We start from the raw sequence: 16,099 nt of genomic DNA, 5'->3' as shown, positions 1-16,099 counted from the left end.
TTTGGCACTTCTTTAGGAAAAAGATGTGTATTTGACGATGGCCTCTGCATTTTCAACCATGTACATACAGTAGGAAAAATAGGTGCTCTGTTGCAGATAACATTCTTTTATGTGGAAAAGGTTCATCTGTCACAAACAATCAAAAATTGGATATTTACAGTACAATACTGTGTATCTGAAAAATGCCAATTGTGTTGGAAGATATTTCTCATATTGCTTAGTGTTAATGCTTTGCGTTTTTATAGTGCTCTTCATCTAAGGATACCAAAACTCTTCATATATATTAACATATTAAGCCTTGCAACTCCTGTGAAGTTGGTAAATACAGATAGAGAACACAGGCACAGAGATTGTGTATTGCCCAACAGGTCACAGAGTCTGTTCCAGATCTGGAATTAGGAACCTGATCTCCTGGCTCTGCTTGTTCACTTACTTAGAATAGATTATTTTTCCCCCCCCTAGGCTTGTTCTAGTCTAGAAAATTAGATCTGTTTAACTGTCAGGGGTATGAAAAATCCACACCCTTGAGTAGTGTAGGTAAGTTGACCAACATCCACATGTAGACAGCACTAGGTCGACGGAAGAATTTCTGTCTTGTTTCTAATGTAAAGTATATACTGTAAAAATGCAAGCATTAACACTTAATTCTTCTGTTGACCTAGTTACAACCTCTCGAGAGGTAGGATTACCTATGCTAAGGGGAGAATCCCTCCCATCTGCAGAGGTGGTTTCTACACTTTAGTGTTTTAAGCATGGACCTACCCCTAAACTTGTTAGAATTGTGAGTGATCTGAAAAGGTGTTCCATTTTAACTCTAGAAATGTATGCTGAACACCTCCAGTAGTAAGACTATAGTATATTATTGGCCGTAAACTTTTTAATATGCAGGTTCATTATGGATCAGATTCTTGCTCTGACACCCTAGTGTGTGCTGTGTCACTGACATCAGCTATGTTTGCGGAGTTAATTGTAACTTTCAAAAGAGCATAAAATAATTCTTAAGTTTTCAGAACTACACAAAATGTTGTTGTGAAAAGTAGGTAGGTAGGCACCATTGTTTTCTTGCCACCTTTACGATGCCTTCAGGAGCTCTTGTTGTGTGATGCAACATCACCAGTATTCTCAGGGTGGAGCTGGGAGTAAGAGTTGGTGATTCACAGTGGATATTGTAGAGACTAATAGTTAAATGTTAAGTCACTAATGCGCTGAACGTCCATCCCTGTCTGGCTGTAGGCGGCAATTACGCAGTTCTAGAGTTGCTTGGTTTTGTTAAATTCCTTCTATATCACTTCTTATAGAAATAAGAGGTGCATATTTTTGTGACTTAACTTGACTGGCCACAAGGTGGTACTGTTGATTCAAACAAAAAGCAGCTTAAACAGGATTATTGTAATGGCAAAATGCTATCATTATTTAAAGAAGCCAGATTTCTTCTGAAAGCTTGGGTAGTTTGCAGTTATCGGTGAGAAGTCACTTCTCATGAAGTTTCCTGGATTCTTTAGCTAGCCACCTCGAAGACAAGAGGACTTAAATGCTTTAGAATGCTGAAATAAAATAAAACAAACAGAAAAGTATCTTCTCTGTTCTTAGTATTTTTTATGAATGGACCTTCAGAATGACAAATGATACCTCAACTGTGATAGACCTCCATCCCATACCATCATAATCACTGCTTGTAAATAGTTTTTTGGAATGAACTGTAATGTATATGGATGCAGATGTTTTCTTAAGAGTTCTCCTCTAGCTATCAGATCCCAATTAGAAAGTCCGGATTTCACTTTTTTTTTCTTAAAAGAGCCTACAAGTATAAAAGAGAAGGAAGGCTTAAGGAAGCCCTTTAAAGTAAGAATTAAACATTTCCCCTTGTCAAGGTTCCTTCCCCACTCTGAACTCTAGGGTACAGATGTGGGGACCTGCATGAAAACCTCCTAAGCTTACTTTTACCAGCTTAAGTTAAAACTTCCCCAGGGTACAAACTACTTTACCCCGTGCCCTTGGACTCCCACTGCCACCACCAAACATCCGGGTTTATTTTTTGAGAAAGAGTTGTTTGGAAACGTCTTTCCCCCCAAAATCCTCACCAAAACCTTGCACCCCCCTGCCTGGGGAAGGCTTGACAAAAAATCCTCACCAATTTGCATAATGAACACAGACCCAAACCCTTGGATCTTAAAAACAATGAAAAAAAGCGTTTAATTTCTTACAAGAAGAATTTTAATATAAGAAAAGGTAAAAAGAATCACCTCTGTAAAATCCAGATGGTAAATACCTTACAGGGTAATTAGATTCAAAACATAGAGAATCCCTCTAGGCAAAACCTTAAATTACAAGAAAGACACACAGACAAGAATATTCATTCTGTTCAGCACAGTCTAATTTCTCAGCCATTTAAAGAAATCATAATCTAACGCATATCTAGCTAGATTACTTACTAAGTTCTAAGACTCTATTCCTGTTCTGTCCCCAGCAAAAACATCACCCAAACAGACACAGACTCTTTGTTTCTCCCCAGCTTAGAAAGTATCTTGTCTCCTCATTGGTCATTGTGGTCAGGTGCCAGCGAGGTTATCCTAGCTTCTTAACCCTTTACAGGTGAAAGGATTTTTCCTCTATCCAGGAGGGATTTTAAAGGTGTTTACCCTTCCCTTTATATTTTTGACATGCCCCCCAAATCACAACTAGGGTGAAACACTGTTTGGGATTTCTTCCTGGAGCTCCAGGAAAAAAACAGAGTTAATAAGACACATGCCACCTCTAAATATACTACCAAGTATATAAGACTAACAATATTTCCACATCTCAAGGACGATTTAACCAGTTGATTCTGGGAAACTTTCATGGGAGAGTGCATCAGCCACTTTGTTAGAAGCTCCTGAGATGTGTTGAATGTCAAAATCAAAATCTTGTAGAGCTAAACTCCACCGAATAAGTTTTTTTTGTTATTTCCCGTGGCGGTATGAAGCCACCGTAGTGCAGCATGGTCGGTTTACAGGTGGAAACGCCGTCCCCAAACATATGGGCGTAGCTTTTCCAGAGCATAGACAATGGCGTAACATTCTTTTTCACTGACTGACCAGTTGCTTTCCCTCTCAGACAGCTTCTTGCTGAGAAACATTACATGGTGGAATTCTTGATCCGGTCCTTCCTGCATTAAAACTGCTCCCACACCACGCTCAGACGCATCTGTGGTTACTAGGAATGGTTTGTCAAAGTCTGGGTCCCTTAGTACAGGGTCAGACATGAGTGTCGCTTTAAGTTGGTTAAAGGCCTTCTGACACTCTTCGGTCCACTGAACGGCATTTGGCTGTTTCTTTTTGGTTAGGTCTGTCAGTGGGGCGGCAGTTTGGCTGTATTGCGGTACAAATCATCTGTAATAACCGGCCAAGCCTAAGAAGGATTGAACCTGTTTCTTTGACTTTGGGACAGGCCACTTTTGGATAGCATCCACTTTGGCCTGTAGGGAGTTGATAGTTCCTTGATCCACCTGGTGTCCAAGGTAAGTCACTCTGTTTAGGCCTATTTGATACTTCTTAGCCTTAACAGTTAGTCCTGCCTCCCTTATGCACTCGAAGACTTTTTGTAGATGTTCTAGGTGTTCTGCCCAGGAATCCGAAAATATGGCCACATCGTCAAGGTAGGCTATTGCATATTCTCCTAATCCCTCTAGGAGACCATCTACAAGTCTTTGGAAGGTGGCGGGTGCATTCTGCAGCCCGAAAGGGAGTACATTAAATTCATACAGGCTGACTTGTGGTGAAGGCTGACCTTGCCTTGGCAGATTCATCTAGCGGTATCTGCCAGTACCCTTTGGTTAAGTCCAAGGTAGAGATGTACTGGGCCTGTCCCAGTTTCTCTAATAGTTCATCTGTGCGTGGCATTGGATAGTTGTCTGGGCGAGTTACAGCATTTAGCTTACGGTAGTCCACGCAAAAACATATCTCCCCATCTGGTTTGGGAACTAGAGCCACTGGAGATGTCCATGCACTGTGGGAGGGGCGGATTACACCCATCTGTAACATAGTCTGGATCTCTATAGCAGTTTTAGCTTGAGGAGACACCCGATAAGGTTGGACTTTAATTGGGTGAGCATTACCTATGTCAATGGAGTGGTATGCCCATTCCGTCAGCCCTGGGGTGGCTGAGAACGTCGGCGCATAGATAGTGCACAGCTCCTTGATCTGCTGTCGCTGCATACGCCCCATGGTCATGGAGAAGTTCACTTCTTCCACACCACCAGCACTTTTTCCTTCATAATAGACACCTTCAGGCCGCTCAGCATCATCTCCTCCCTGGGCTGTTAACTGACAAACTTTTAATTCTCTGGAATAAAAGGGCTTTAGAGAATTAATATGGTATACCTTAGGCTTTCGGTTGGAGGTGGGGAATGCTATGAGGTAATTAACAGCTCCCAGGCACTCTTGGACCATGAATGGCCCTTCCCACGACGCTTCCATTTTATGAGCCTGGAGCGCCTTTAAGACCATAACCTGATCTCCTACTTTGAAGGAACGCGCTCTGGCATGTTTGTCATACCAGACTTTTTGCTCTTTTGTAGGTTTTCTTTAGCAAGGGCTAGAGAGGTTCAGAGGATGTTTTGTAGGTTGGTTACAAAGTCCAGAATGTTAGTTCCTGAAGAAGGTGTAAATCCCTCCCATTGCTGCTTCACCAACTCTAATGGCCCCTTACCTCACGGCCATATACAAGTTCAATGATGAAACCCTAAACTGGGATGTGGTACAGCTCTGTAGGCAAAGAGCAACTGCTGCAACACTAGGTCCCAATCATTGGAGTGCTCATTTACGAATTTACATATCATGTCCCCCAAAATTCCATTAAACTTCTCCACCATGCCATTTGTTTGATGGTGGTAAGGAGTGGCAACCAAGTGATTTACCCCATGAGTTTCCCAAAGACTTTCCATAGTTCCTGCCAGGAATTAGTTCCTGCATCTGTGAGGATGTCAGAGGTCCGACCTACCCTGGCAAAAACTGTCTGCTAGTGCCTGGTGCACACACTTTAGCCCTGATGTTGCTTAGAGCTACTGCTTCCGGCCATTGGGTGGCAAAATCCATGAAAGTCAGTATGTACTGCTTTCCTCTGGATGTCTTTTTTGGAAAAGGACCCAGAATATCCACAGCTACTCTCTGGAATGGATCTTCAGTGGTGGGTGTGGCTGGAGAAGGGCTTTGACCTGGTCTTGGGGTTTTCCCACTCTTTGGAATACCTCACAAGACCGGACATAGGTAGAAAACATCCTTGCCCATTCCCTCCTAGTGGAATGACCTCCCCAAACAGTCTTTGTTCCTGTTCACCCAGCATGATTGTGGGCCAAGGATGATTGTGGGCCAAGCTCAAGAGCTTGACCTGGTACTTAGTTGGAACTACCAACTGTCTCTGAGGATGCCAGTCTTCCTGGTGTCCACCAGAAAGAGTTACCTTGTACAAAAGTTCTCTTTCTACAACAAACCTGGATCAATTAGAAGAGCTCAGAGGTGGTGGGTTGCTCCGTGCCGCCGTCCAAACTCTCTGGAGGCTTTCATCTACTTCCTGTTCAGCCTGGAACTGTCCCCTTGATGCTGGAGACATCAGTTCCTCATTGGATTGTGGATTTATGCTTGGTCCCTCTGGAAGCTATGTAGGGGATGAGGCTGTTTCTGTTGACTGTGAACCGCTCTCCGCTGTTGGGGTTCAGGCTCCGGCTGAGCCTCTTGTGTAGGGTTATCGGCTGCTGCCGGTTCAGGTTCGGTGGGACCCTCTGGGGTTGGGCTTGCAAGTACTGGATTCAGTGCTGGCAATGGGTCTGGTGTGGGTTGTTCCGCCCATTCTGGTCCTGGGACTGGCTCTGTCTGGGTCTCTGGGACTGGATCCACTACTGCTGTGCAGATATTGGCCTGGGGTCCAGGATCCATCAGCTCTGACTGGGTCCTGGTAGAAGTTTCCAGAACAGCACTAGGCATGAGGGCTGGTTTAGTCTGGCTGCAGGTGACCATTCCCATCCTCTTGGCTGACTTCACATGATTGGCCAAGTCTTCCCCCAACAGCATGGGGATGGGATAATCATCATAAACTGCAAAAGTCCACATTCATGATCAGCTCTTGTACTAGACAGGCAACTTGGCTGTAGGCAAATTGAAAGAATTGGACTTGAAGGGTTGAATCGTCACTTGGATCTCTGGGTTGATTAAATTGGGGTCCACTAAGGAAACATGGATAGCCGACACCTGTGCTCCGGTGTCCCTCCATGCAGTGACCTTCCCACCCACACTCACAGTTTCCCTCCGCTCCAAGGGTATCTGGGGGGTATCTGGGTTTGTGGACCTCTGGGGTGATTCAGGTGCAATGAACTGAATCTGTTGGGGTTCTTGGGGCAGTTGGCCTTTACATGCCCCGGCTCGTTACATTTAAAACATCGTCCAGCTGACGGGTCACTGGGGCAAGGTGGGTTGCAGGAGAACGGTGTGGTGGGACAATAAGGTGGCTGGAGGGTTCCTTGGGAGGTAGGTGGGGCCTTGGGCGGCCCCCAGTAGTAGGATGTGGTCTGAGGTTGTCCCTTCTGGTATCCGCTCCAACTGCGACCAGCTTTTTTCCTCTCTGCCACCTCCACCCATTTGGCTCCAATCTCCCCCGCCTCCATTACAGTTTTGGGCTTCCCATCTAGGATATATCTTTCTATTTCCTCAGGAACCACCTTATAAGAATTGCTCCATTTGCATTAGGAAGTGCAAATCTTCTGGAGATTTAACACTTGCTCCTGATATCCAGGCATCCCAATGTTTCACAATGTGGTAGGCATGTCGGGTAAATGACACGTCTGGTTTCCACCTTAGGGCTCTGAACCACTGATGGGAATGCTCAGGGTTAGCCCCATTCTGACTCTCGCCTTGATTTTAAACAGTTCATACTGGTTCATGCGTTCCTTAGGCATTTCAGCTGCCACCTCAGCTAAGGGTCCACTGAGCTGTGGCCTCAGCGCTACCATGTATTGGTCTGTAGAGATGCTGTACCCAAGACAGGCCCTTTTGAAATTTTATAAGAAGGCCTCAGTATCATCGCCTGCTTTGTAGGTGGGGAACTTTCTGGGATGGGAAGTGGTACCTGGAGAAGGATTGCTAGGGTTTGTTGGTATATTCTGCTGAGCCTTTGCCTTCTCCATGTCCAGTGCATGCTTCCTCTCTTTTTCCTTCTCCTCCTCCACATGCTTCCTCTCTTTTTCCTTCTCCTCCAGTTCTTTGGCCCTTGCCTCCAGTTCTTTGTCCTTGGCCTCCATTGCTCTCCTGTGGGCAGTCGCTTGGTGGTGTTCTGCCTCTTTCGCTACCTCCATGTCTTTGTCCTTTGCCTCTATTTCTCTCCTGTGGGCAGCTTCTCGAGCTTTTTCTGCTTCTTTCACTGCATCCAGTTTGGCTAACTCCAATTTGTGTAGTATCTTGGTTTCTGTCATCTTTACCTCTCTGTTTTTAACTAACTTTACACCCAAGGTTTAAAAATAGAACAAACAAAACTTGGCTTGTAAAATTTTGCTGTGCTGTAATAGGATACCTATAGTCTCTGATAATGTTTGTCAGCCTACAGAAAAATCCAAAAAAACCCCCTGACACCTTTGTCTCCAGGCAAATAGACAGAAAACCGCTCTAGTTGCTCTTAGGTTAAAATAAAAAACAAGTCCTGGGGGGGGCTATCAGGGGACAGGGGGTGTTGGATGGGCAGGAGTCCTGGGGGAGCCATCGGGGGGCAAGAAGGGGGGGTTGGATAGGAGGCGGGGGTGGGGCCACGCCTGGCTGTTTGGGGAGAGACAGCCTCCCCCTAACCGGCTCTCCATACAATTTTGGAAACCCGATGTGGCCCTCAGGCCAAAAAGTTTGCCTGCCCCGGTCTATAAAATACACACAATAAACAAAAAGAACAGGAGTACTTGTGGCACCTTAGAGACTAACAAATTTATTAGAGCATAAGCTTTCGTGAGCTACAGCTCACTTCATCGGATGCATAGAATGGAACATATAGTAAGATATATACATACAAACAGGTAAGTTGGAAGTTACCATACAAACTGTGAGAGGCTATTTAGTTAAGATGAGCTATTATCAACAGGAGAAAAAAAACCTTTTGTATTGATAATCAAGATGGCCCATTTAGGCACCCACGCAAGCTCTGAAGTGCATGCGCATTTGAACGTACTGATGAATCTGATGCCCATCACGTGCACATTTCAAGCTGTTAGCAGATAACGGTTTAAAGATTTGATACAAATTTTCATTTTCCTCCCATTTTAGTGTATCAGCATATGTTTCAGAACATGAAGTATTTGAAAGTTTAAAAAAACAAAAACAGGAGAAAAGGATGAAGTTGAGTGTATGCGTTGAAAAGGATATGGCCTATTAAATTTAAATATTTATAAGCTAATAGTTCTGAGTCTACAACAGCAAACAGTTTATTCAAATGAAAAGTTTTATTTGGGGATTGGAGATGTATTGTTTCTTAAACTGAAAAGTGGCATTGTGTTTTAAGTTCTGTTTTAGTTCTGCAGCAAACCACATTGATGAGTGAAATTCAAAGCATTAATCTACTGAATGCTTTTTTCCCCCCGTCTTTCCATCCACCAAAATAAACTGTGATATTTACCCAGAAAAATTGAGAGTTTTTTGCACTGATTTTCACCTGTTTTTGTTATTGTGGTAATAAACACTGATAAATTTCTGGGAAAAACTAAATAATATAAAAAACTGAAAACGAGGGTCCTAGTTATAGTTCAGTGGTTGGGGAATTTACCTGCAGTGTGGAAAAACTCAAGTTTCACATCAGGCAAAGTGGGGATTTGAACAGGTCTCCCAATAGCTTGGGTGAATTCTCTAACCACTTGGCTACTGGGTAAAAGGGGGGAGGGAGGAATAGCACTACTTCCTGTTCGGATTGACCCAAAACTGCATGTTTTGATGAATAAACTTTGTATGCAGAAAACTGCTCCCTGCTCTGTTCTCCAGCTTTTTGAATTCCTGAGGCTTCTATTTCAGCCACATCAGTTCCCTTGGGGTTAAGCTTTGGCAACTATTTGAGCTTCTTTTCAACTTGGAGGATGCCTGCATAGACACTCTTGTTTCACAGTGTGCCTTGATAAATCAGTTGAGAATCTACCTAGTGCTGCATATACAGATGTACATATTTGTGACCTAGGCTGATGCAGCTGAAAAAGATGGTAGCTTTTAGTATTTTCAATGGAAACCAGCATAGGCCTATGAAAATGTTAGTCTGACAGTCACCAAAATGAAAATGTGTGCATTGGGTGCCATGGACAATATTGTCTAGGTGTCTGTATCCTCATAACTATTTATATAAGTAATTGAACTATTGATTTTTTCCAGACTTTTTTAAACTTTTTTTTAGATGATTTGTTTTTGTGACTTAAGTAAGCATCTTACGTGCATGATTATCACTTCAAGTTTAATATTGTAATTTAGGCTTGGGGAAATCAAAAGAGAAATCTATGCTGCTGGTGAAAAAGAGTGGGGGAGCGGTTGAGAATCATTTACCACTTAGGATTCTGAGTTCACCTTGTAGTTTGTGGCTCTTTCTAAAAAATAGGCAGTTTCCACAGATGACGACAGATTGCTATTGTACTACCAATAAAACTGCTCAATTCCAAAAAACTAGAAAATACTCAAATTGGCTCACTGTAAAATTTGCCATGTGTGCAGCAACAATGTTTTCCAATTAACCCAGTAAAATTTGGACCTGGGTAAACATACTTAAAATAACAACTGATTGCTGTATTCTGCTCTCCAGTAATTGACCACTGTTAAGCCAGTTATAAATATCCTCTTGCTTATTATGATTTTCAGACCTATTTGTAAACTCCCTTTTATTTTGGAAGTTTTTTACCTCCTTAAATAATTGGAAGCATTTGTTTAGGGGAAAGGAAACATCTATTTCTTGTTGCTCATATCAGTCGCTTAATAGACTGTTATGGCACATTTGATATCTCTGTGAATGTATGGCTTATTTTTAAAGGTCTCATTGTTACTCCATGCATTAGTCAACCGGAGGGTGGGGGATTATTGGCCATGTGGCTGGTTACTCCCTTCCAATATGCAAGTACAGGTTCTCTTCTATTTTAAAAGCTTCCATTTTTATGGAGGAACATATAAATATACTTTTGCTCTCTTAATCATTAAATTTTAAAAAAATCAATATATTGGGGATGATACACTTTCTCCATTTTAATTTTGGCATATACATTTTGTGCTTCAGAATCATTTTGTAGAAGAATAGGGAATTTAAGCAAGCTGCTTTTTTTTCTGAATAATAACACATATTTTAAGACATGTGATTTACTATGATTTGGTAAGCATTGTCTTCTTTAGTAATAGTATATTTGTCAACTTCCTTTGTAGGATATTGGAGCCGGGAAAGGCAAATACTATGCGGTTAATTTTCCAATGAGAGATGGTATAGATGATGAATCATATGGACAGATATTCAAGCCAGTGAGTATTGTGTAAATCCTATTTCAAAAGCTGCTTGGTTGTTGTGAGGTTGAATTTAAGATTTGCTATTTTATATTGTTTATATATAGATCATATCCAAAGTGATGGAGATGTACCAGCCTAGTGCCGTGGTATTGCAGTGTGGAGCAGATTCATTATCTGGTGACAGGTTGGGGTGTTTTAATCTTACTGTCAAAGGTAACAATAGAGAAAAATGCTCACAGATTCACAATAATGCCTGTTAGGTAGAATGCATGGGTTTGATTAACTTTTATTTAGGAGAAGGGAGTTTTCATTCTCCAGATCAATCTCTCTCTCTCTCTCTCTCTCTCTCACAAAATATTATTGATAGTGAAGTTGGCAAGTTAAGTCAGTGGATATTAGTTCTCTTCTGGCCACCAGTCCAATTCACCGCCTGTTGTCATGAATGAGACTGGTAGCCAAAGAGAGAGACACGATTGTTTTTTCTCTCCCACCCACATCCATTTACTAAAATTAAGCAACTTGCATTCCCACCTTTTCATGACCATTTCTTCTTTAGATTTTTATGCATTATCTTATTCTTCCTAGTCTCATTTCTTCCTCCCTTTTTATTTTGCCGTTGTCTCTTTAGTTCCTTTTGGCTTGGAACTCCTTGGGCTTCCCTCATTTTTCCATAGCTGTGTGGCTCAGCTTTAGGTTGTGGGGTAATAGACCAAATGTATGATTTCTGCAGTCTTATGCTGAATTTAAATTTCTGTAATGTACATAGTCTACAATTGTGAGGTCACTTTGTGATGTGACTAGCTATATTTAACTGTGAATACTTTATCAGTATGCCAATTAGCTGTCTTCTTGAATTGAGAATATTAGTTGCAGCACTGACTTTTGCTAGTAAATTAAGATGTGCTGTGCCTTACTTTAACATTTGTCCACATTATTAAATTTCCCAGAACTCCCTTGATTTTAATAATTAAAAAAAAGCTTCCTCAGTCTCTACAACTAAAATTATATGTTAGTATTAGCAAAATGGGGAGAAGTAATGTTCTTTTGATACTGAATTCTGTCAGTATGCTTTTCTAACGAGAGAAAAAGTTATATTGACAACTGTTTCATTATGTTAGTGACTACTGTTACATACTTCAAACTTATTTGAATCATCTCAATTTTCTTTAAGGTGACAATTCTTAAAGGTTTAGCTAAATACATACTTAGGAACACAAGCTCCCTTGAAAGATGTAAGTCTCTTAGATTTGGGGTTCTCAACCTTTTCTTTCTGAGGCCCCCCAACATGCTGTGTAAACTCCAAGGCCCAGCGGAGGATGGGGGAACTTGGGGGTGGGTCGAGGGGGGGGCCTCGGGCATTGGCGTAGTTTGACTTCTTTTCGTGGGGTGGGGCAGATCCCGGGTAGGGAGTAGCACCTCCAACCTCTGACTCACCTCTGCCTATTGGGGCTTTTGGGGCTTTTTGGAGTGGGGGGAGAGCAACCAAAAATTATAAGTCAAACTGGGGGAGCGCAGCTTAAAGAGTTTGAAAACTTCTCAGGGTGCTGGCAGGAGGTAGCTAGGGGCTATGTGCAGGCTGTGTAGTTCAGGGTGCTTGCAGGAGGTAGCTCAGGGTGCAGGGAGAGGGGTAGCTGGGAGTGTGTTCAGGCAGTGAGGTTGCTAGGGGCTGTGTGCTGGCAGGATCCCCCCCACCTGTAGTCGCTGCTCCATGAGGACTCTGTCAGCCTTGAAGCTGGGTCCCCCTGCCTCGGTGGCTATTACTGGCTGCACGAGGAGTCAAAGGGAGCTGAGGATCAACCACAACCCCATGAGACAGGGGACTGCCATGGCAGCCCACTCCATGGCACCTGCCAGAGCAGCAGATGCCCTGCACTGCCTAGCTCCAGTTTCCAGCCTCTGATCTAGCCAGGGGTTTGGTGGAGAGAAGGTGGGTGGGGCATGGAGCTGCCCCAGAACTGGCTCTCTCTGGCTAAGGTACTGTAGTTTGTGGGGAGGGACATTGCCCTCCCAACTCCGCCCATTGGGTTTGGGGCTTCTGCCCCACGGGAGCACTGGGGCTTCAGCCCTGCAGCTCCCAGCTTTAGCCCCGTGGGGAGCACCAAGGTTCGAGCTCCACAGTGGCACTGGATCTCTGGGCTCCAAGATTCAGCTCCTAGCTTCAGCCCTATGAGGGCGCCAGGGCTCAGGGCTTTAGCCCTATGGGGGGCACTGTGCTCCTCCCCCTCCCTCCCCAAAAGGCTCTGCAGCGGACCCCTGATTTGAGAACCATTGTCTTAGATGCTTTTGAAAATCCCACCCCAATTGATTTATCTAAGTTCACACCCAAAGTTTTCAGGAGAGCTGGAAACTGAGCCCACATCTCCCAATTCCCAGTCCAATACCCAACCACAAGACTATCCTCAAAGTAATCACTGAGTGAAGGCCAGATCCTGAACTGTGGTATGGTCCATTCTGTGATATTCCAGCAGCACTAAAGATCTAGAAAGTAGCTGTTTCTCCCTAGATGGAGATTTTGTCCGCATAACTGATGTTTTCTCACTGCCATATGGCTCGTTGGGAATCTAATCAGTTAGTATACTCCAGAGCAGCTCAACGGCTGCTCTAAAGTGTGCTGGGGTCAATATGGAACCAGGGAGGATCACATAAGTGCAGCCTGCTCCTTCCTGGCTCCTGCTCTGCGCTGATCCAAGAATCTGGCCCTAGATTTGTCCTTGCATGCCTATATGAGTTATAAAAAAGACAACTTTTTGGAAAAGAGAATTGCAAAGGTGTTAATGCAAAGTAGGAGAAAATGTTAAGATGGAAATATTGTGCCACAGGTTCTGTCCATTTCTCATTTACCAATCCTGACACTATTTTTGTTCAAATGAGATTAATTCAGCTAAGAGCTAAAAGTGCTGTACTGAAGTTTAATTCTAGCACTCTTTCATTTTAATTAGGTTCATCTGACTTTTTGACTAGAAATTAAGTTTGTTTATTTTTTTAATTTGCTTTTTAATCTTTTTGGTAGGTCATGCTAAATGTGTGGAGGTTGTAAAAACTTTTAACTTGCCACTGCTGATGCTAGGAGGAGGAGGATATACTATTCGTAATGTTGCTCGATGTTGGACATATGAGACTGCTGTTGCCTTAGATTGTGAAATTCCTAATGGTAAATATTAATTCTGAAATATATTCTTCTGTCTAAACTCTCTCATAAGAATTGTGAAGTTGCTTTCTATCGCATATTATCAGAACCAAACTTACTCTTAAACTTATTAATCCAGTTCATGATGGATGGGTAGCAAATAAATTTTTCATCACCTAAAATCCAGCATCCCTTAGGAACTTAATGTAGTTCTGGTATGTGCAACTTTGTTTTAATCTCTTAGACCTTGAGTCTGATACTTTTGTCAACAGGGGGTATGCATACCCCTGGGGGTATGCAGAGGTCTTCCAGGGAATACATCAACTCACCTATATATCTGCCTAGTTTTACAACAGGCTACATAAAAACCACAAGTGAAGTCAGTGCAAACTAAAATTTTATACAGACTATAAGTTGTTTATACTGCTCTATATACTGTACACTGAAATGTAAGTACTATATTTATATTCAATTGATTAATTAATGATATGGTAAAAATAATAGAATCATAGACTTTTAAAGTCAGAAGGACCATTGTGATTGTCTAGTCTGACCTCCTGCACAAAACAGGCCACAGAATCTCACCCGCCCACTCTTGTAACAAACCTCTAACCTCTGTCTGAATTGTTGAAGTCCTCAAATCATGGTTTAAAGACTCTGAGGTGCAGAGAATCCTCCAGCAAGTGACCCGTGCCCCACGCTGCAGAGGAGGGCAAAAACCCCCAGGGTCTCTGCCAATGTGACCTGGAGGAAAATTCCTTCACGACCCCAAATATGGCAATCAGCTAAACCCTGAGCATGTGGGCAAGACTCACCAGCCAGACACCCAGGAAAGAATTCTCTGTAGTAACTCAGATTCCACCCGATCTGACATTGAATCACAGGCCATTGGGCATATCTACCGCTAATAGTTGAAGATCAATTAATTGCCAAAATTAGGCTATGCCATCATATCATCCCTTCCATAAACTTATCAAGCTTAGTGTTGAAGCCAGATATGTCTTTTGCCCCCACTGCTTCCTTTGGAAGGCTGTTCCAGAACTTCACTCCTCTGATGGTTAAAAACCTTTGTCTAATTTCAAGTCTAAACTTCCTGATGGCCAGTTTATATCCATTTGTTCGTGTGTCCACATTGGTACTGAGCTTAAATAATTCTTCTCCCTCTGTGGTATTTATCCCTCTGATATATTTATAGAGAGCAATCCTATCTTCCCTCAGCCTTCTTTTGGTTAGGCTAAACAAGCCAAGCTCTTTGAGTCTCCTTTCATAAGACAAGTTTTCCATTCCTTGGATCATCCTAGTAGCCCTTCTCTGTACCTGTTCTGGTTTGAATTCATCTTTCTTAAACATGGGAGACCAGAACTGCACATAATATTCCAGATGAGGTCTCACCAGTGCATTTTGTAATGGTACTAACACCTCCTTATCTCTACTGGAAATACCTCACCTGATGCATCCCAAGACCACATTAGCTTTTCTCATGGCCATATCACATTGGCGGCTCATAGTCATCCTGTGATCAACCAATACGCCGAGGTCCTTCTCCTCCTCTGTTACTTCCAAGTGATGCATCCCCAGTTTATAAAATGAGAAAGTAAGCAATTTTTCAATAATAGCGTGCTGCGACACTTGTATTTTTATGTCTGATTTTGTAAGCAAGTAGTTTTTAAGTGAAATTTGGGGGTACCCAAGACAAATCAGACTTCTAAAAGGGGTACAGTAATCAGGAAAGATTGAGAGCCACTGGTGTAAACAAATATGCTGTTTTTTCACTTTTGTTAAATGAAGCTACCTTTGACATTTTAAACCATAAATGTCTGGATTGCAACTCTTCCATTGTACCCACATTAGGGACTTTACTGTTGGTATTGATTTTTTCATGGAAGGCACTCGGATACTATGGTGATGGGCGGCAGTATAAAACCCTGAGATAGACACCCCAGAAGTTTCAACAGTCTTTACTTGGGCCAATGTATCTTTCAGACCACATTTGGAATGACTAATAGTAAAATTTCAAAATTATTTGTTGGCTTGGTCGTTTGCCTTTTTCCTCTCAGTTTTTGGAAAGTTTTGCTAATTCCAACATTTTTCTTACTAGACATTTTATGCTAGATTCTCTCATTTCTGTTCACTGACTTCAGTAGAATTACTCTTGACTTAGTTATTCCTGAAAGAAGATTCTGTCCTGTATCTTCTGAAGCCTCCAGGAAACACGCTTTACATTCTACTCTTCCTCTGCTTCATCCTCTGTTACTCAAAAGCAATTGAAGGAACAGAGTGATTACTGTTTTCTGTCTTTTGAGATTTTTTTTTTTGTTGTATTGTCTTGGCGTGTGAAGTGATCCCATTCAGCCAGTATAGGCAATGCATTCTTCCTTCACATTGCTCTTAGCTTTTTTTGTTGGTATTTGTAGTCCTCAGGTTCTTTTCACCTCAGATTTTTCTATTCAGGATAATACTTTTCTAAACGCTGTAATAGTGCATCTTTTTCCTTTCGGTAGAAAAGATA

The 16,099-nt window shown here is 42.4% G+C and overlaps 1 protein-coding gene across 2 annotated transcripts in view; it reads left to right on the top strand.

Annotated features, from left to right (window-relative positions):
* The window catches only part of HDAC2 (histone deacetylase 2), a 62,354-nt gene that overhangs the window by 26,020 nt on the left and 20,235 nt on the right, over positions 1-16,099 (top strand). For both annotated transcript variants that reach the window (XM_038397045.2, XM_038397046.2), the window contains exons 7-9: positions 10,386-10,478; positions 10,568-10,676; positions 13,474-13,614. In XM_038397045.2, coding sequence (XP_038252973.1) covers positions 10,386-10,478; positions 10,568-10,676; positions 13,474-13,614 — 343 coding nt within the window. The remainder of the gene's footprint in view (positions 1-10,385; positions 10,479-10,567; positions 10,677-13,473; positions 13,615-16,099) is intronic.

This window comes from Dermochelys coriacea, chromosome 3 (genome assembly GCF_009764565.3).
Source record: "Dermochelys coriacea isolate rDerCor1 chromosome 3, rDerCor1.pri.v4, whole genome shotgun sequence".
NCBI classification, from domain to species: Eukaryota; Metazoa; Chordata; order Testudines; family Dermochelyidae; genus Dermochelys; species Dermochelys coriacea.
This window is presented reverse-complemented; position numbering and strand designations above follow the sequence as displayed.